Source organism: Chiloscyllium punctatum, chromosome 3 (assembly GCF_047496795.1).
Source record: "Chiloscyllium punctatum isolate Juve2018m chromosome 3, sChiPun1.3, whole genome shotgun sequence".
In the NCBI taxonomy this organism is placed as follows: domain Eukaryota; kingdom Metazoa; phylum Chordata; class Chondrichthyes; order Orectolobiformes; family Hemiscylliidae; genus Chiloscyllium; species Chiloscyllium punctatum.
The window spans coordinates 50,989,174-51,010,348 of NC_092741.1; the positions used below are offsets into that span (position 1 = coordinate 50,989,174).

Consider the following 21,175-nt stretch of genomic DNA (forward strand, 5'->3'; position numbering starts at 1 on the left):
CATTGCACTTCTGTTTCTCCTGCCAAACTGGATAACCTCACATTTTTCTACATCATATTCCATCAGTCATGCTCTTGCTTATTCACCATGCTTGTCCAAATCATCCTGAAGCGCTTTATATCTTCACAACACATGTTTCCACTCAGCTTTTTACCATTTCTAAATTTGGAAATATTGCATTTGGTCTCAACATTCAAATTTTGCTACATACTCCCATACCCACAGAATCATTTTCTGCAGTTTGTTACCTGTAGTTTACCATGGCCTAAACATATTTACAGGGAACATTCCAGAACCAGGGGCCAGAGGCTTCCGGGAAGGTAAATTTCCCATTTTAAATGAACGGGTCTGCTCCTATCTGCAGTTTTGGGCTTCCCCGGTAGGTCTTGGAACCCCTGCAGGTATGGGGAGACCACTGTATTTTGAACAGTTGGAGCCATCTACTGATTCTTGCAGAGCCCCACGAGTCACAGCCTGCCAATATGAAAATGACCCATTTATCCTTACTGTTTTTGGACTGCTAGCCAATTAATCCAAGCCAGCACATTACCTTCTGTCTCAACCTCTCTGGAGACTTTATCAAACCTTCTGAAAATCCATGTCTATTGGCTCTCCTTTATCAATTTTCTTTGTAAAATCTTCCAAAAAAAAGTTCATTAAACATGATATCCCATGCAGTTTGCAAATCCATGCTGATTATGTCCAATCAAATCAATATCAACCATTTTTTGTGTATTTTTTCTAATACTGATGTAAGATTAACAGGTCTGCAGATCCTTGATTCCTCTTTTGCTGTCTTTGATATGGGTTGCTACCTAGGCGAAAGTGAGGACTGCAGATGCTGGAGATTAGAGTCAAGATTGGAGTGGTGCTGGAAAAGCACAGCATGTCAGGCAGCATCCGAGGAGCAGGAAAATCAATGTTTTGGGCAAGAGCCTTGCATCAGGATTCCTGATGAAGGGCTCCTGCCGAAAACGTTGATTTTCCTGCTCCATGGTTTGCTACCTTCTAAGGAAGAAAATGAGGTATTCAGGTGAAGGTGTCTATGGAGGAAGTACTAGACTTTGGGAAAGAGGCAACTGAAAGCACAAGTGCTGGTGGTTGGGCACTTGTAATCTGGAATCCACAGAGGTCAGAGATAGACCAATGACAAATACCTTGGCAGATTTGTGTGGCTGGAGGAAGCTATGGAGATAGGGAGGGGCAAAGGCATGGTGAATTGCAAACTATAATGAGATTTTTAAAATCCAGGAAGGAAAAGCAGACTAAGATTACAGGGTTTAAAAATCACACAACACTAGGTCATAGTCCAACAGGTTTAATTGAAGCACTAGCTTTCGGAGTGTTGTTCCTTCATTAGATGGTTGTGGAGTACACAGTTGTAAGACGCAGAATTTATCGCTTGGTGTTGTGTGATTTTTAACTTTGTACACCCCAGTCCAACACCGGCATCTCCAACTAAAGAATACAGGCTCCACTTTGAGATGGTTAGCGTTTTGTTGCTGTCAGCTTTGAATTAGGGAAACTGATTGCATGAGGAGCTGTGAAATATTTAGCAAATAGAAGTTGTTCACATGAAGAATGATATTGCTTATTTTTTTAAAGCTCTCTAAAATATAACCATTGCCAAGCCAGAAGAAATACTTGTAAAGTTACAAAATAAATTCAATACTATTAAATTCTTTCAGAAGTTTGCTTGTATTCTCATTAATTTGAACATAGTGACCCAGTAATTATTATCCTTTTTGTAGTGTCTCAATATTATAATTCTTTCCCTCGGTAGATAAAGAGCTGACTCAGAAGTTCAGGTCGTTTACTGCGCTCAAACAAATGAGCTGGTGCACAGCCACAGTGTACACTTGAAAATGAAAAAGAATACCTAGAAATTTTGTTCAACTTCTGAGGACACTTTCTTACATTTGGAATAACATAGACTGAAATTAATTAATAGGTGAATCTACACCAAAAAAGTTTGTGAATGTTTAATTTGTGGATATCTTTACTTTGTCATTTTCTTCTGTTGGGTTTTAGGAAATAAATTACAATTTAAGGAAGGCGCATATGAAAAATGAGCAGAACTTGGAGTTCATTTGAGACCTTGCTAAGAAAACATCTTGCCTGTTTTATTATAGGTGTGCTTCCCACAACCTAATTTATTTCTTATGGTGTATTTGAAAATATAACATCCAAAACAGAAAACAAGAAACAGACCCTTTGGCCCAAGTCATCCATATTGACCTGGTTTCCTCCAGTGAGCCAGACTTATTTGCCTGCATTTGGTCCATATCTCTCTCAATCTTTTTCTATCAAAATATCTGCCAAAATCTCTATTAAAAGTTGTGACTGTACCTGCATCTATTACTTCCACCGGCAGTTCATTTCAATATATGCACCACATTCTGTGTGGAAAAAGTTGTCCCTTTTAAATCTTTCGCCGTTCACCTTAAACCTATGTCCTCTAGTTTTGGACTCCCCTACCCGGGGGAAAAAGACCTCGGCTATTCACCTTACCCATGCCCCTCATGATTTTGTAAACCTCTGTAAAGTCACTCCTCAGCTCCGATGTTCTAGAGGAAAAAATCTCAGCCTATCTAGCTTCTCTGGGAAGATCAGTTCCTCTGGAATGTATAGTATTGGAGAATTCTAAAAACTGATAAGATGTTCAATGATTTATATGTATGATAGGTGCAACACTGGTATCATTCCAGTTAAATCTTAGATAACAGTAGCAACAACAACCAGTATTTCTAACGCTCTTTTAACATTTATTAGATAATGCAAGTACTTTACAGTAGGATTGCAAAACAAAGCATGATATCAAATCGCACAAGGAAGTGATCGATCAGATGACCAAAGGCTTAGCCAAAGAAGCAGGTTTTAGAAGTGTGTTAAAAGAGAGGAGTAAAGTAGAAAGATGGTGAGAAGTACAGGGTACATATTCAGAACTTTGGTCCGATCCTGAAAGTGAAACCACTGAATGTAGAGTAATTAAACTCAGGGAATCATGCAAAGCCAGAATTAAAAGAGTACAAATATTCTGCAGGGTTGTTGTGTTATTGGAGATGACAGAAATACAGATAAGGCTGAGGAGGGATTTGAACCAAGAATAGCTAAACTAGGAGCTGTTGTAAATTAGGTGAAAGTGGGTACTGCAGATGCTGGAGATTAGAGTCAAGATTAAAGTAGTGTTGGAAAAACACAGCAGGTCAGGCAGCATCCGAGGACCAGGAAAATGATGCACCCACTTTTGCCCGAAACATTGATTTTCCTGCTCCTAAGATGCTGCCTGACCTGCTGTGCTTTTCCAGCATTACTCTAATCTTGACGCTGTTGTAAATTAGCTAGAACAAAATTAGAGGGAGAAGGATTGCTGAGAGTTCAACAATGTCAACAGGAGTTTGAATGACATGAAATTTACTGAAGATATAATGAGGGTGATCAGCCAGGATTGTGTTGCAGTGATTGGGTTTGGAGGTAGCAAGGCATGAATGAGGATTTCAGCTACAGATGAGCTGAAACATGTCGAAACATATCAAGAAAGGTGCAGAGATAGACCATTTGGACTTTCGAGCGTGATCATGCAACTCAGTAGCCTGTCCTCACTTTCTCCCCCTACCCTATCTAATGCCTCCTTGAAAACATTCAATGTTTATGCTTCAACCCCTTTGTGACAGTGAATTTCACAGGCCCACTCTCTGGGTGAAGAAATCTCTTCTCATCTCAGTCCTAAATGGCCTGTCGCTCACCAGTTGTGATTCCTGGTTTTGGACATAATTTTATGAATCATCCTTGACCCTGGGACTCCTTAGATGGGAGACTTGAATATTGTGGCCTTTGGGTCTGAATAATAATCAAATGTTGGAAACAGATAAAGTCAATAGAGGGATGTGTATGCTTAACTAAATTCAGTGATTTGCTGGAAATATTCTATATTAGACACATTACAAACCTAGAGACTGAATAATATAAACTTGACTTGTTCACACAACCTGATTTGATTGTTTTATTAAGTGTGATGCAAGGTGAGCATCTTGTTTGGTTCTAAGTCACAAGGAAAGTGGAAAAACATAAAGAAGATTTTGAAAGGTACAAACGTGGTAAAAGGAAGCACCATAGAAAAGCGCAACACAAGAAATTTGAAATGTACCACCAAATTATATTATTGTTAAGGATTGATTTAGTTTATGACAGGAGAAATTCTCTGCTGATATGAAAGACTTGCTTAAGCTATTGAGGAATGGCTTAATCTATCTGCTGTGTTGGGAATCTGGAAGTAGATGACTGCATTTTGAGATAATCCACAAATATTTAAGCCAAAAGTATGAATATGAACTATGAAAGCATGAAATAAAATAGTGTCTGCGTCCATGTAAGTATTTGAATGTGAATGTGTCTTTTTAGCTAAGAAGGAAGTAGAAGAAACATAAAGATCATTTGAATTAACAGCAACAGCAAGAAGAATGAATGCCAGAAGTAGTGGAAATACACGAGAGAAAATTTGTTGCATTTTGGGTGTAAATTATTTGGTTGGCAAAGAGTTATGTAGTAGTTGCAGTGTTTTATTTCCACCCACTCAACTCATTCAGTCTATATATATGCTACTTTAAAATTTAGTGACCTGAATTTTTTGAGTTCTGGCATTGCTGAGTGCATTGTTGCTTCAAGCAATAATTCTCTTGAGCTGTGCTACAGTACATTTCTTCCTGTCCAGGCTGTCCCCAAAATGTACTGCGCAGTGCAGCACAAGGTAAAGACCCTTCCCCATCCCCCCAGAGCTCTGATGGAGTGGAGTAAATGGGCAAAGCAAATCATCCCCCTCCAATGGCGTTGGCTGTCTTATTCCGTCTAGTAAGATGAAAAAAACTAGACCTTTTAAAGAGTGTTCGAGAGTGCTTGTGTAAATTACTGGGAGATTGTTCAGGTGAATGAAGGGCCCTTTGGATAGGAGTGGGTAGTTGTGTCAGGGGCAAGGGGCTAGTCAGGTGGTAGGGGAAGGGTGCAGATGGGTTGGGTATACTCAGGACAGGTTGGGAAGTAATTGTGTAGGCAGGCTGGGGTAGTTTGGATAAGGTCAGGAAAGTTGATTGGAGGTGTGAGTGGTGAGGGGAGGCAGTTTTGGAATGGTTGAGGTATTAGAGCAGATTTAAATTTGCCCTTATTTCTGCGTAATAATCCAGGTAAGCCAAGCTAAGAGTTGAAGACATTTGCAGAGAGTTCCGAGCAGCAGGCCCACTGGAATTTTAAACTCCCTGCACAATTCATATCTGTCCATTTGTCAGGACTTCCACAGGGTCCTGGCACATATCTTCGGTTATGTTCAGTGTCCAATGTTCAAAAGGCTGAGCTCCAATGTTTTGGGTAATTAAATTAGATTGTATGGATAGATTCTTTGGATAGATTATAATTCATTATAACCATTTTGATTCCACTTAAAATGACACCATGACTGATTATGAAAATATAGGAAGCATGAAGGGCCAATACTAGGAAAGAGAGATGTGTTTGGGAAGGGGCAAGCAATGATGTTGCCTATTTGCAGATAGTGACCTAAAATATTGGGAAATGACTTAATCTAATCTGCCATAAAATGGAGTGAGGCAAACACTAAACTTAGAATAATTAGGAAAGAGGTAGAAAACATATTGAAGAAATTATTTATGCTTATGTGAATGCAAATAGTAAAATTAGTGAGCTAGAAGCACTGACACAAAACAAAGAAATGTTGCTAAGGAAGACTAAAAGCTGTCTAAAATCAGACGATGCTTGTAAGCTAACTTGTAAAAAGTGTGTTTTTCAAAAGAAAGGTAAGTAGGAAATAGATGACATCAATTTTTAGAGATGGATCAGTAACAAAGAGATGCAAGAAATGACATCTGGATATTTTTGGAAAGAAAGAAAAGCAGAAAAAGGGGAAAAGAAGTAATAAGAATAGAACTTATTATTAAAGACTGGAATTTGTTATTCATGATGTAGTAACAGCATACTTGGAAAGTCGTGATTAGGCAGAATCAAATGGTTCTATGAAAACAAAAACATTAAACAAACACTGGAATTTTTTAAACGTAACAGTGTAGGTAGGTGGAAGTGGTAGGTGAAGCATATTTGGATTTTTTAGAAGGCCTTCAATATGGTGCCAAGCCAGAGATTATTCCAAAAATGTTTGAAAAGGTGGCACAGTGGCTCGGTGGTTATCACTGCTGCCTCACAACACCAGGGTCCCAGGTTCAATTCCAGCCTCTGGCGACTGTCTGTGCGGAGTTTGCACATTTTCCCTGTGTCTGCATGGGTTTCCTCTGGGTGCTCCGGTTTCCTCCCACAGTCCAAAGATGTGTAGGTCAAGTGAATTGGCCATGCTAAATTGCCCATAGTGTTAGGTGCATTAGTCAGAGGGAAATGGGACTGGGTGGGTTACTCTTCGGAGGGTCAGTGTGGACTTGTTGGGCCGAACGGCCTGTTTCCACACTGTAGGGAATCTAATCTGCACTGGTTATTTCACTGAAACAAAATTATTCTGAGAAGACTTGACAGGATAGATGCTGAGAAACAATTTTTCTTGTCCTGAGAGTTTAACTTCATCAAAAAAAAACTCCAAGTTATTTATTTACTATTGGCCTTTTAACAAGTCTTTCATAAATTAACCCCCATTTACTGAGTGTTTTCCTCAATTCACCCTTCCAGAAGCTTCTCCACCATCAACTTTGAAGTAACTGAGCTGTACCTACTAGCCTTGTTTACTCTTCCTTTTCAAAAAGGGTATTATTTATTCTTTATTGGATATGGGTGTTTCTGGCAAGGCCATCATTTGATGCCCATTCCTAATTCCCCTTGAACTGAATCGTTTGCTGGGCCATTTCATAGGGCTATTAAAGGTCCACCACATTGCTATGCATCTGAAATGATGTGTTAGTTAGACCAGGTAGAAATGACAGATTTGCTTCCCTAAAGATCAGTGGTAAATAAGATAAATTTTTGTGACAATGACATGGTTCCCAGTTTTGAGTTTTGTATTCCAGATTTTTAAATTGGATTTAAAATCCACGAGTTGCAATTGTGTTGTTTGAGCGCATGTTCTCAGAGCATTAGCCTATGTTCCCAGAGTATTAGCTCGTGCCTCTGGATGATGATTCCAATGGCATTACAACTCTGTCATTGAATTTGCAATTCTCCTATTTTTAGCTACCATTAGGCTCATTCATGAAGTCAGGAGGTATGAGATACAGGGAGAATTGCCTCTCTGGGTTCAGAATTGGTTGGCTGACAGAAGGCAGAGAGCAGTTGTAGATGGAAAGTATTCTGCCTGGAGGTCAGTGTTGTTTGGGGTCCCGCAGAGCTCTGTTATAGAGTCATAGAAATATACAGCATGGAAATAGACCCTTTGGTTCAACTCATCCATGCCGACCAGATATCCCAACCCAATGCAATATTCCAACAGTGGCCTAACCAATGTCCTGTATAGCCGCAACATGACCTGCCGACTCCTGTACTCAATACTCTGACCAATAAAAGAAAGCATATCAAACTCCCTCTTCACTATCCTATCTACCTGTGACTCCACTTTCAAGAAGCAATGAACCTGCACTCCAAGGTCTCTTTGTTCAGCAACACTCTCTCTAGGACCTTACCATTAAGTGTATAGGTCCTGCTAAGATTTGTTTTCCCAAATTGCAGCACCTCATTGCAGCATCTGAATTAAACTCCATCTGCCACTTCTCAGCCCATTGGCCCATCTGGTCCCGATCCTGTTGTAATCTGAGGTAACCACCTCCAATTTTGGTGTCATCTGCAAACTTACTAACTGTACCTCTTATAAATGATTTGTATGCAAGCATGTAAATGACAAAAAGTAGTGGACCCAGCACCAATCCTTGTGGCACTTGACTGGTCACAGGCCTCCAGTCTGAAAAACAACCCTCTACCACCACCCTCTGTCTTCTACTTTGAGCCAGTTCTGCATCCAAATAGCTAGTTCTCCCTTTATTCCGTGAGACCTAACCTTGCTAATCAGTCTCCTATGGGGAACCTTGTCGAATGCCTTAATGAAGTCCATATAGATCACATCTACCGCTCTGCCCTCATCAATCCTCTTTGTTACTTCCTCAAAAAACTCAATCAAGTTTGTGACATATTATTTCCCACACACAAAGCCATGTTGACTATCTCTAATCAGTCCTTGCCTTTCCAAGTACATGTACATCCGGTCCCTCAGGATTCCCTCGAACAACTTGTCCACCACTGACGTCAGGCTCACTAGTCTATAGTTCCCTGTCTTGTCCTTACCACCCTTCTTAAAGAGTAGCACCATGTTTGCCAACCTCCAGTCTTCCAGCACCTCACCTGTGACTATCGATGATACAAATATCTCAGCAAGAGGCCCAGCAATCCCTTCTCTAGCTTTCCACAGAGTTCTCGGGTACACCTGATCAGGTCCTGGGGATTTATCCACGTTTATGCGTTTCAAGCCACCCAGCACTTCCTCCTCTGTAATCTGGACATTTTGCATGGTGTCACCATCTGTTTCGCTTCTTCCTATATCTTCCATATCCTTTTCCACAATAAATACTGATGCAAAATACTTGTTTACTATCTCCTCCATTTTCTGCGGCTCCACACAAAGGCTGCTTTGCTGATCTTTGAGGGGCCCTATTCTCTCCCTAGTTATCCTTTTGTCGTTAATGTATTTGTAAAAACCCTTTGGATTCTCCTTAACTCTATTTGCCAAGGCTATCTCATGTCCCCTTTTTGCCCTCCTGATTTCCCTCTTAAGTATACTCCTACTTTCTTTATACTCTTCTAAGGATTCACTCGATCTATCTTGTCTATACCTGACATATGCTTCCTTCTTTTTCTTAACCAAGCCCTCAATTTCTTTAGTCATTCAGCATTCCCTATACCTACCAGCCTTCCCTTTCACTCTAACAGGAATATACTTTTCTGGATTCTCGTTATCTCATTTCTGAAGGCTTCCCATTTTCCAGCTGTCCCTTTACCTCCAAATATCTGCCCCTGATCAGCTTTTGAAAGTTCTTGCTGTCAAAATTGGCCTTCCTCCAATTTAGAACTTCAGCTTTTAGATCTGGTCTCTTCTTTTCCATCACTATTTTAATCTAATAGAATTATGGTCACTGGCCCCAAAGTGCTCCCCCACTGACACCTCAGTCACCTGCCCTGCCTTATTTCCCAAGAGTAGGTCAAGTTTTGCACCTTCTCTAGTAGGTACATCCACGTACTGAATCAGAAAATTGTCTTGTAAACACTTAACAAATTCCTCTCCATCTAAACCCTTAACACTATGGCAATGCCAGTCTATGTTTGGAAAGTTAAAATCCCCTGCCATTAACACTCTATTAATTGTACAGATAGCTGAGATCTCCTTACACGTTTGTTTCTTAATTTCCCTCTGACTATTGGGGGATTTATAATGCAATCCCAATAAGGTGATCATCCCTTTCTTATTTCTCAGTTCCACCCAAATAACTTCCCTTGATATATTTCCAGGAACATCCTCCCTCAGCACAGCTGTAATGCTATCCCTTATGAAAAACGCCACTCCTCCTCTCTTGCCTCCCTTTCTATCCTTTCTGTAGGATTTGTGTCCTGGAATATTAAACTGCCAGTCCTGCCCATCCCTGAGCCATGTTTCTGTAATTGCTATGATATTCCAGTGCCATGTTCCTAACCATGCCCTGAGTTCATCTGCCTTCCCTGTTAGATCCCTTGCATTGAAATAAATGCAGTTTAATGTTTTAGTCCTACCTTGTCCCTGCCTGCCCTGACTGACTAGCTTCTGTTCTCAGCTGTACCAGTCTCAGATTGATCTCTTTCCTCACCATCTCTCTGGGTCCCACCCCCCACCTTACTAGTTTAAATCCTTCCAAGCAGCTCTAGCAAATTTCCCTGCCAGTATATTAGTCTCCTTTCAATTTAGGTGCAAGATGTCCTTCCTGTACAGGTCACTTCTACCCCAAAAGAGATTCCAATAGTCCAAAAAGTGAATCCTTCTCCCTTACACCAGCTCCTCAGCCATGCATTCATCTGCTCTATCCTCCTATTCCTGCCCTCACTAGCTCGTAGCACCATGAGTAATCCAGATATTACTACTCTCGAGGACCTCCTTTTTAATTCCTGTCAAACTCTCCCTTCAGAATCTCAAACTTATCCCTTCCTATGTCGTTGGTTCCAATGTGAACAATGACCTCTTGCTGGCCCCTCTCCCCCTTGAGAACATTCTGCCACCTCTGAGACATCCTTGATCCTGGTACCAGGGAAGTAACACACCATTCTGATTTTTCGCTGCTGGCCACAGAAACGTCTGTCTGTACCTTGGACTAGAGAGTCCCCTAACACAATTGATCTCTGGAACCCGACGTACCCCTCATTGCATTAGAGCCAGTCTCAATACCAGAAACTTGGCTGTTCGTGCTACGTTCCCCTGAGAATCCGTCACCCCCTACATATTCCAAAACAGCATACTTGTTTGAAATGGGTATAGCCACAGAAGGCTCCTGCGCTAGCTGCCTACCTCTCACCTTTCCAGGAGTTAACTCATCTATGTGATTGTATCTGAGATTTTCCTCCCTTCCTATAACTGCCATCCATCACATACTGTCGCTGTTGCAAATTCCTCATTGCTTCTATCTGTCTCTCCAACCGATCTACTCGATCTGACAAGATTCACAACCAACAGCATTTATTGCAGGTATAATCCGCAGTAACCCTTAAACTCTCTTTAAATTCCCACATCTGACAAGAAGTGCATATCACTGCAAAGGCCATTTTTACTCCTTCACAAATAATACTGTCTTAATCCTCTACAAAACAGTGACCTAGGTTAAATTAATAGTTGTGGCTTTATATTTTATGTTTAATCAAGAGACACATCTCAAAAAGCATATAATCAAGAAAGAACCCATTCTACTCACTACTGCTGACTTTCTGTAGGTCTCACTTAAAACCATACACTTATCTGATTCTCTGCTGTGAACTTCACCCAAACAGTTCCTCCAAGATCAGTTGTGAATTTCAATATTTGTTAATTTTCCCACATGCACTCTGATGTCCAGCGATACATGAATTCAAACAGCAAAGGCAGTAACTGTGTCTTGGGCCTCTGCTGTTTGTAGTTTTTATACATGACTTGGATGAAGAGGTGGAGGGGTGGATTAGTAAATTTGCTGATGGCACAAAGGTTGGAGGTGCCATTGATAGTATTGAGGGCTGTTATAGGCTGTAGCATGACATTGACAGGATGCAGAGCTGTGCTGAGAAATGGCAGATAGAGTTTAACCTAGGTAAATCCGAAGTGATGCATTTTGGAAGGTCGAACTTGAATGCTGAATATAGGATTAAAGACAGGAGTCTTGGCAGTGTGTCCCTCAAAGTTGCCACCCAAGTGGATAAGGTTGTTAAGAAAGCATATGGTGTTTTGACTTTCATTAACAGTGGGATTGAGTTTAAGAGCTGCGAGGTTTTGCTGCAGCTCTACAAAAACCTGGTGAGACCACACATGGAATATTTTATCCAGTTCTGGTCGTCCTATTATAGAAAAGATGCGGAGACTTTGGAGAGGGTACAAAGAAGGTTTACCAGGATCCTGCCTGGACTGGAGCGCTTGTCTTATGAAGAGAGGTTGACTAAGCTCGGACTTTCCTCTGTGGAGAGAAGGAGGAAGAGAGCTGACCTGATCACGGTCTACAAAGTAATGAGAGGCGTGGAAAAGCCAGAAACTTTTCCCCAGGGTAGAATTGACTGCCATGAGGGGTCATAGTTTTAAAGTGTTAGGATAAAGGTAGAGAGGAGACGTCAGCGATAGACTCTCTATGCAGACAGTTGTGAACGCATGGAATGCATTGCCTGTGGTAATGGTGGAAGCAGAATTATTAGGGACATTTAAGCGACTGCTGGACATGCACATGGACAGCAGTGATTTGAAGGGTGTGTAGGTTAGGTTGTTTTATTTTAGATGAGGATTAATATTGACACAACATTGTGGGCCGAAGGGCCTATTCTGTGCTGTACTGTTCTATGTTCTATCTATGTCTCACTCTGTTTCTGCATCTAATGGTTTTATGGTCACTTAGGCCCTGTAAACTTGCAGCAAGATATTGTTACTCTGACACTCAATCCTCTCGCTGTGAAGGCCAGCATACCATTTGTATTCTTTACTGCATGCTGTACGCATTCTTTCAGTCACTGGTTTCCAAGGCCATCCAGGTATTGTAGCACCTGCACTTTTCCCATCTGTTGCCATTCACATAATTGCCCATTCTGGTGTGGGCGCTAACTCCTTGCTTTGCCCATCATACCTATGCATGAGAGTGAATAATGACTTTTAAAAAGTCTTCACAAAGCTCTGGCATTACAGGCATTTTGTGTTGTAAGGCTTTCAATCAACAATTTGGGCTGTAATGTCATCAGAGAAGTCCAGGTAAATTTTTTGCACTGAAGCTTCCTCGTTTGACTCCGTGTTGACTGTTTATTAAGCTGTAGTTCTACCAACAAACAGTGAAATGCTTTTATTTGTTTAATGAACTACTGTTTGTGCAAATATATTTAAATTTTTTAAAAAATTCCTAATTGTATTTGTGCTTTAAATAATTGTAGGTAACGAGAATAGATATGAATTTCACTGCATTTGTTGCTAGAAAATGTGTCCGAAATTGTTGCAAGTTTTTTTTTGTATGCCTATAGATTGATCTTATAATTAATAAAGATTGTAATGAATCTATTTAATTTCATTTATGGAGTGAATTAATGGTTAGTGCAGATGACCAGAGATTGCTGTCTGATTTACAAAAGGATTGATTAAACTGTGATCACATTCTACAAGCTGATTACAGTATTTAGTATTGTTTTTCCAATTCTGGAAAAGTAATGTTTGGTTTGTTTTGAGTAAAAGCTCACGAGGCTTTTTTTCTTTAGATGAGACATTGGTTTCCAAACACAGGTAGCTGACATAAGGAAAAGCAATATTAGAAGAGTGCGCTAAATTGGAAAAATAACAAAAATATCGTTTACCCACCTACTTGTTTTCGCTCTGTAATCATGATTACAGAGGCCCTTATTCCATCCAGTCTGTCCTACCAGAAAGTGTCACAATATTTTACCTAAAGTGGCTTTCAGAACAATCAATGCATCATTAGCAATGAGTTTTGGTTACAGTAACAATGCTCATTTGTGGTCAAAAGTGTTCAATTATACATCTTTTAACATCCTGATCCTGCTATTTTAGGAGTCATCAAAGAATGTATAAGTGTTCAAAAACCATTACAGCTTGTTAAATTTAGTGAAATTGGTCATTAGCATTCAAAAGTAAATATAAGGCAGAAAAAGTGAGCCTGGGTGTGTTAAGATGGAAAACCTCAATAAATCTCACTGCCTTTCAATGTTTTTCTTCCCTTAAGAACTTCTGTTGCCCATTTCGTTTCACCTGAGGCATCAACTCTTCCTTCATATCATTTTCTTCCCATCTCTTTGTTGTTTGCCCAATGCTGCCTCCAAATTTGCTGCCACATCCACTGGTGTTCTCACTACCTCTGCTGTTGTCACTGCCTCTTCCATGGTGACGAAGGCTGCAGTGGGGGGGAAAAAAAGGGATGCTTCGTCAGAGCAGTAGTGGGGGAGCTGGTGAGACGAGGAATAGTCTGGAGTTAATTCTCCCCAAGGAATTGCCGTTCATTATCAGCATTCAGGACCAACTATCCCTCAGATTGGCTTGACTCCTAGAGTGAAGGATAAGAGGAAGGAAGGGGGGGGAGGTGCAAGCATGAGGGATCCACAATCTGTAGGGTTGAGGGGAGATGCTGCAATCTAAGGGGTGTAGGTGCGGGTCATGCTCAGTTTGCACCACTCAGATAAATTTACGAAAAGACGAGTGAGTACAGAAATAATAATTTAAAAATGGTTGGGATTATGAAAATATCTTATTATTTTTGTAATGTGGAGTATTATAAATATATTAGTTCAGGCAATACCAAATGTATTCTTGAGTCAAATACTTAAGTATTTCATCGAGTAAATAGTACTTAAAGAAAAATAAAACCATGAAAGTGCCCCTAGAATGAATTCTCATTAACAGAACATGTGCACTCACCGGAAGAAAAATATAAAATAGAGATTAGTAGTCTGCAGGAGTGGGAAGGGACTCGCAATGAAAGTCAGCTAATAATGGGCAGACATATATAATGGATCACGAATTAATGCCTCTGTGCCTATGTTATGGGATTACTTGGGATCTGTTTGGAAAATTTGCTCAAATTTGTTTAATGCACCATTCCTCCTGTGATTTGTGCACAGATCCTATGCTATACAATCTTTACACTTCAGCTATGGCTTAGAAAATTTGATTTTCTTGAAATGTGGTCAATTTTTCAGTAATCCATAGAAATTGTTTTTCCCCAGAAAGCTCCTTGATTGTTTTTGATAAAAATTGAATACTCTCTGTGCACTTAATTTATTGCACATATTGTTGCTTGAGATTTGCATGATTTCATTTCATGTCAAATGATGATCGAATGATTGCTTTTGAACATAGATGATCTGTTGCATTTTGGTAAGACAAACCAGGGCAGGATTTACATTGTTAATGGTAGTGACTAGTGAGTGGTGTTGAATAGAGAGATCTAGGCTTTCAGGTACATAGTTCCTTGAAAGTGGAGTCACAGGTACACAGGGTAGTGAAGAAGATATTTAGCACACTTGCCTTCATTGCTCAGACCATTGAGTACAGGAGTTGGGACATCATGTTACAGCTGTAGGTGTCATTGATATGGCCAGTTCGGAGGAAGGGTCACTTGACCTGATATATGTTAACAGTGATTTCTGTCCACAGATGTCTCTTGCTCTCTCGTCTGTCTGTCTCTCTTTCTTTCTCTCCTTCTTTCTCCTTCCCTCCCTCCCTCCCTCCCTCCCTCCCTCCCTTCCTTCCCTCTCCCTTCCTTCCCTCTCCCTTCCTTCCCTCTCCCTTCCTTCCCTCTCCCTTCCTTCCCTCTCCCTTCCTTCCCTCTCCCTTCCTTCCCTCTCCCTTCCTTCCCTCTCCCTTCCTTCCCTCTCCATCTCCCTTTGTCTCTTGTTCTCTGTCTGTCTCTCAGATTTGTATTTTTTTAAATAATGGTTGCATATTTTGTCCACAGCTACAGTTTTTCGTTTGCTTCAGTCTCAGTTGTGTTGAGAAGTTTGATCCTCCACAGAGTAACAAGAATGAAAGATATTTCCATATCCTCAAAATAAATGCAGAACATGCGTTTGGTCCTAATTTATAGCTAATTGAAGCACAAATTGATTTGTTGTACTTGATATTATTAATCCATTAGAAGCTTTGTGGATGATGCTAAATAAGACTGCCTTGAGTAAATCAATTCTTCCAATCACTTGGGCAATGATGTATGAGTTCTTCAACCCTGAAAAGCTTGGGGAGTTGCCTGGATTCTTTGATCTAGTTACTCATTAATTGTCGCTACATACTTTGTAAGATTCATCTCTCAAATTTGTCAATTGTCATTTGTGATTGTTTACTTTTTGTGGATGTCAAATAGAGTCCTTTTATAAAAGTACTTAGAAAACTATGGTTCTCGATACATGGTCACATTTAATAATTTGTGACTAGCAAACCAAGTGATTTCCCATTATACTTTGGTTTACATATTGATTATAAAGTAATATATTATTAATTTGCAGACAGTTACATAAACTGAATAGTAACACATTTGAATGCAGAAAAAAGCTATGTACAACATATGAAGTCTGCTACAAATGAATATAGCTGTTTTCTCAGCAGTTGGCATCAGTTACAAAATCCTTTTTCTTCTTTCTTGCAGGTGGAGTCCACACAAAGTATGATCAGAATTCTGGGTTTGTCAGCCACCCTGCCCAACTATCTTGATGTAGCCACATTCCTCCATGTCAATCCCTATATTGGGCTTTTTTTCTTTGATGGAAGATTTCGACCTGTGCCTCTGAAACAGACCTTCATAGGAATTAAAGCATCAAATAAAGTAAGTATCAGTGTTCCATCTAACAATAAAGTAACATGAAAAGGAAATTTCATGCTGTTCTTTTTCACACATTTGGATTCAATGAGCAATCCTTCAATGGTTTCAAATAAAAGCATTCTTACATAGAAGAAAGGAACTGGTAATTGAGGAGCATCAGAGCTACACTATCATTTACATGACTTCTTTAATGCAAGAAGAAAGAACTTGGAGGCTATTTCAGAAATACAAATAATAAATAAATGCCCATCCAAAAAAAATTGGAGTGATTAGACTGTAAATAAAAACTTTGTAAGTATGTGAGCTTTAAGAAGGCTCCCAAAGTAAGTGTTTTCACTTTTGTTAGGATGGCAAGAAAAGTTGGTGAATTAATTATCCAAATTTTACAGGCTGACCATGGATCTATCCCCCTGTGTGAAAGTTGGCAGGTGCATCACTCTGCACTATGCCAGCAGTCAGGGTTTCCATAACTTTACAGACCAAGGTCCCGTCATCAAGAACTGCAAATCAATCAGAGGGCTGGCATCATTCGCTGCAATGCCACCAGTTGAGCTAGTCAGCTCCAATTCATCTCCATACTGAACACTCTGGAATGAATTTGAGTAAATGGCTCATGAGGCCTGACAAGTTCTGATGAGTGAGGAGGATTTCTTTCACCGGGGTTACAGGGTGCACTGGAGGAAGGTTCTTCTTGAATCCAAAGGTGTCTCCATATGGCCAAGTAGCCATCTGCCTTTGATAAATTTCAACAGTAGGGTAAAGAGGTCTTTGAGGAGTTCTTAATTAGTAATTTAAGGGCCTCAATTGATTCTGCAGAAAGATTCTGTTACCTCCCTATTGCATGCCACCTCTGACATCTCCTAATTTTTCACCCACCATATCTGTCCATCTAGAATGCCCTGGTGCTGGTTAAAATCCTGACCAATGTGTGACATATTATATACATATTTATTTCATATAATTTGGTTCTGTTTCTCTAAAGTAGTTAATATATATTAAAGTTTCTGAGCACATTTCTAACTTTGGAAAGTTATTCAGTGCAAACATAGAAGGAGCAAGGCTATATTATTTTCCATTTCCCAGATCTTTGCCCAAACACTTAATGAAATTACAAAAATATATAGTTAGGTTATGTCCTCTTCACCGTTTACTTCCCATCTTCCTTGTGTCATTAGCAAATTTGGTGACCATACACTCCATCCCTTCATCCCTTGATATTAATTGTAAACAGTTGAGATCCCAGCACAGATGCCTGTCATACCCCACACATTACATTTTGCCAACCAGAAAAATACCCCATTTGTGCCCGGTCTTTACTTTATGTTCACCAGCCAATTTTCTATCCATGCCAATATGTTATTGCATACATTAGGAGATTTTATTTCCACAGTTTTTGAACTGGCAATATGCCACATACCTTCTGAAAATTGAAATTGAACCCACTGGTTCTGCTTCATCCACAGTGCGTTCAGCGTAGGGTTATAAAAAAAATGTTGAAACATTTCCTTTTAACAAAATATGAATTCTGAAGAAGTGTTACACCTGGCTGAACATTTGTTTCTCTCTCCACAGATGCTGCCAGATCCGCTCAGTTTCTGCAGCCCACTGTCTGTTATTCCATATTTACTCTGTCTGATGATCTAGAACTTTACCAAGACCCCTGTTGTACCTCCTTTAATAATAGCTTTTTAACATTTTCCATCTGACAGATGTGAAGCTAACTGGCCTGTAGTGTCCCTGCTTTCTGTCTCCCTCCCTCCCTTGAATGAAGGAGTTGTATTTGTTATCTTCCAATCTAATTTGACCTTCATTGGTTTTAATTTTGGAAAATTAAAACCAATGTGCCGACTGTCTCATTAGCTGCTCAGTTGCTGAATAGTATTTTAGCTCCCTGTAAATTTAACTGCTGCTTCATTTTGAACATCTTAATTTTTTGTCATATCATTTGAATGAGGTAAAAACCATGACTGCAGATGCTGGAAACCAGATTCTGGATTAGTGGTGCTGGAAGAGCACAGCAGTTCAGGCAGCATCCAAGTAGCTTTGAAATCGACGTTTTGGGCAAAAGCCCTTCATCAGGAATAAAGGCAGTGAGCCTGAAGCGTGGAGAGATAAGCTAGAAGAGGGTGGGGGTGGGGAGAAAGTAGCATGGAGTACAATGGGTGAGTGGGGGAGGGGATGAAGGTGATAGGTCAGGGAGGAGAGGATGGAGTGAGTTTCCTCATTTCCCCTTTCCCCCACCTCACCCTAGTTCTAAACTTCCAGCTCAGTAACTGTCCCCATGACTTGTCCAGACTTGTCCTACCTGCCTATCTTCTTTTCCACCTATCCACTCCACCCGCTCCTCCCTGACCTATCACCTTCATCCCCTCCCCCACTCACCCATTGTACTCTATGCTACTCTCTCCCCACCCCCACCCTCCTCCATCTTATCTCTCCACGCTTCAGGCTCACTGCCTTTATTCCTGATGAAGGGCTTTTACCCGAAACACCGATTTCGAAGCTACTTGGATGCTGCCTGAACTGCTGTGCTCTTCCAGCACCACTAATCTGGAATATCATTTGAATGCCCTTGTTTACACGCTTAGCACATATTTTTGGGAATGAGGCAGATATATTTTTTGGGGTAGGGTGGAAAGGAGAGAGAGAGAGAGAGAGAGAGAGAGAGAGAGAGATTTGGGAAGTTGATGAACAAGGCAGGATTTTCTGAAATAAATGATAGCATATTTTTTTCATAACCATTTTTATTGTAGTCATTGGACCTCAAATATCTTCTGTCAGACCAAAGGAAGAAACTGTCTGAGGGTTTCGGGGGTCATCAGGCTGGTAGTAATCAGTCTGAACTTCACAACAGCCACCTTTCCCAAATTCCTTTATTCCTTATTACTAGAGATGGAATCTTTTAAATAACCATAGCATCTACAATATTGAGGAATTGATGTGGTGCAACTGAAGACTATAGGAGATGCTTTTGTGAAGCTCTGGATTTTCTCTTGTTTGTGGTGGTCATTGCTTGTTACTTATTTGGATATGATTAGAACCTGCCTCTTACGAAATTAAGGTAGAAAGTAGGAGGCTGGAAGAATACAGCAAGCCAGGCAGCATCAGAAGGTGGAGAGGTCAACGCTACACCCGAAATGTTGATTTCTCTACCTTCTGATGCTGCCTGGCTTGCTGTATTCTTCCAGCCTCCTGCTTGTCTATCTCCTGATTCCAACATCTGCAGTTTTTTTTGTCTCTTACCAAATTAAGCTTGGATGTATTCCAAACTCTGTTTTTGTAAACTGTGGTAAACTCATTAATTATGGGAGGAGTTGTGCTTGGAATAGAGGTTTTATAGATAACCGGTAACATAATCTTTTACTTTGAAATGGAATGGTGATCATTGATGAAACAATTGATATGGCTGGGTAGTGGTTGCAACCTTGAGCTTCAGCATTGTTCTGTTGTTGTGATGACAAGAGTAACTCTGACCTTTTATTAAACATTTGATATGACTTTAGCTGTGGGCACAAAAGACTCTTATTGGTAAACTAACCTAATGATTACTAGGCCAGGGAACAACATTGACACATTTTGAGAAGAGGACTAGAATGAATAGATTATGTGGAATAAGTGGGATGTCTTACGAGGATAGGTCAGACAGGCAGGGCTGGAGTTAAGAAGAATGAGATGTGATTTGATTGATATAAAATCCTGAAACCTCTTGATAAAGTGGACATAGAAAGGTTGCTGCTCTTGTAGGTGAGTCCAAAACTAGGGGACGCTATTTTGAAGTTAGGAAATATCCTTTTGGAAAGGAGTTGAAGAGAATTTCTTTTCAGCGGTTTATGCAACTTTGGAAGACTCTGTCTCAGAAGGTGAAGCGGGGGTCATTGAGTCTTTTAAAGCAAAGACATGTTCATTAGTTAGCTGAATAAAAGATTAGATAAAAAGTTGGAATTCAAAACACTTTTGGATCGGCCATCATCTTATTGACTGGTGAAGTAACCTCAAGAGACTGAATAACCTATTTCTGCTCCCGTTTTGGTTATTTACATGTAGCTTCACTTTTTCTTATGTTAAATGTCTCATTATAACTTTGAAGGTAAATGTTAAAAGTTATCTTTTTGTTATGATCCTGGAGGAGACTGCCAACTTTACAGCATTATCTGGTTAGGGACTAATAAAGCGGACAAAGTTTGAAATCCAAGATACTTAATCAGATTCCACAATTTTGAGTAAGCAAATTAAACGCTACAATACACTTAGAAAAATAAATAAACTACACATATTCAGGATTAGCATGGAACAAAGTAGTCCAAAGTGAAGTTGTAGTCAGACTTCCCATAGCCTTCACCTTAAATAATACAGTCAAGGCATATCCCGCTCAGATGTAAGTGACATTGTGGGTCACCAAATCTGATTAAAACTCCTGTCTTTTCTGCAACAGATTCCAAATTACTTTAGAAGCAGCCTTAAACTCTTACTGTTCATATCTTGATAATTCAACAACTTCTGAGACTGTGAATTCCTCAGAACTCCTGAGATTGCTCCCAAGTTTCTAATTACAAGCACATTTTCAGCTTTTACCAAATAAACCTTACCCAGCTGCTGCTGCATTTCTTGACGCTCGAATTTTTCTCAGCTGTTTCAAGCTCATTCTGCTCATGAGCTTGCTTGAACCTACTCTCAACTACAGTGAAACACCTATGCACCCAGGGCTTCCTTCTATCCCTTACCTTTCAAAACAACATGAAGGCACTACTCCCTGAGACTTTTCCTGAACCTTAACTGCCTGGAATGTGCTGAAAACAAAACTCGCTGCCTGGAGCCACTTCTGCTTCAGGACTCTCCCAGCTCCAAACTACAACTAATGTTTCCCAGAAAACACAAAAATAAACTGAACTGTCTCATCTTCTTAAATCACATCCACTTTCATAATGGCATGGCATAGCCTGCTCTGAGCTATCCTTAATTGGAATTTTATGTTAACCTTCCCTGATTTTCAACTTTGATCTGGTATGGTCACTGTGTTTTAAAGCTTTTCAGAGATCACTGAATGTCTTTAACAAATTTAACTTTAATTTCTGAAAGAAGCTCTCTGAACCATCATTACTGCAAACAGCATAGGCACCATATCTCCAGCTGAGCAAGCCCCCCTGGTATTTCTAATGCTACCTTTCTAGTTGTCAACATAGTAAATAAAA

General features: G+C 40.1%; 1 protein-coding gene across 3 annotated transcripts in view; it reads left to right on the forward strand.

The window, feature by feature from the left end:
- ascc3 (activating signal cointegrator 1 complex subunit 3) overlaps window positions 1-21,175 on the forward strand; it is a 550,255-nt gene that overhangs the window by 133,840 nt on the left and 395,240 nt on the right. For all 3 annotated transcript variants that reach the window (XM_072553139.1, XM_072553156.1, XM_072553148.1), the window contains exon 12: window positions 15,813-15,989. In XM_072553139.1, the coding sequence (XP_072409240.1) occupies window positions 15,813-15,989 (177 nt within the window). The remainder of the gene's footprint in view (window positions 1-15,812; window positions 15,990-21,175) is intronic.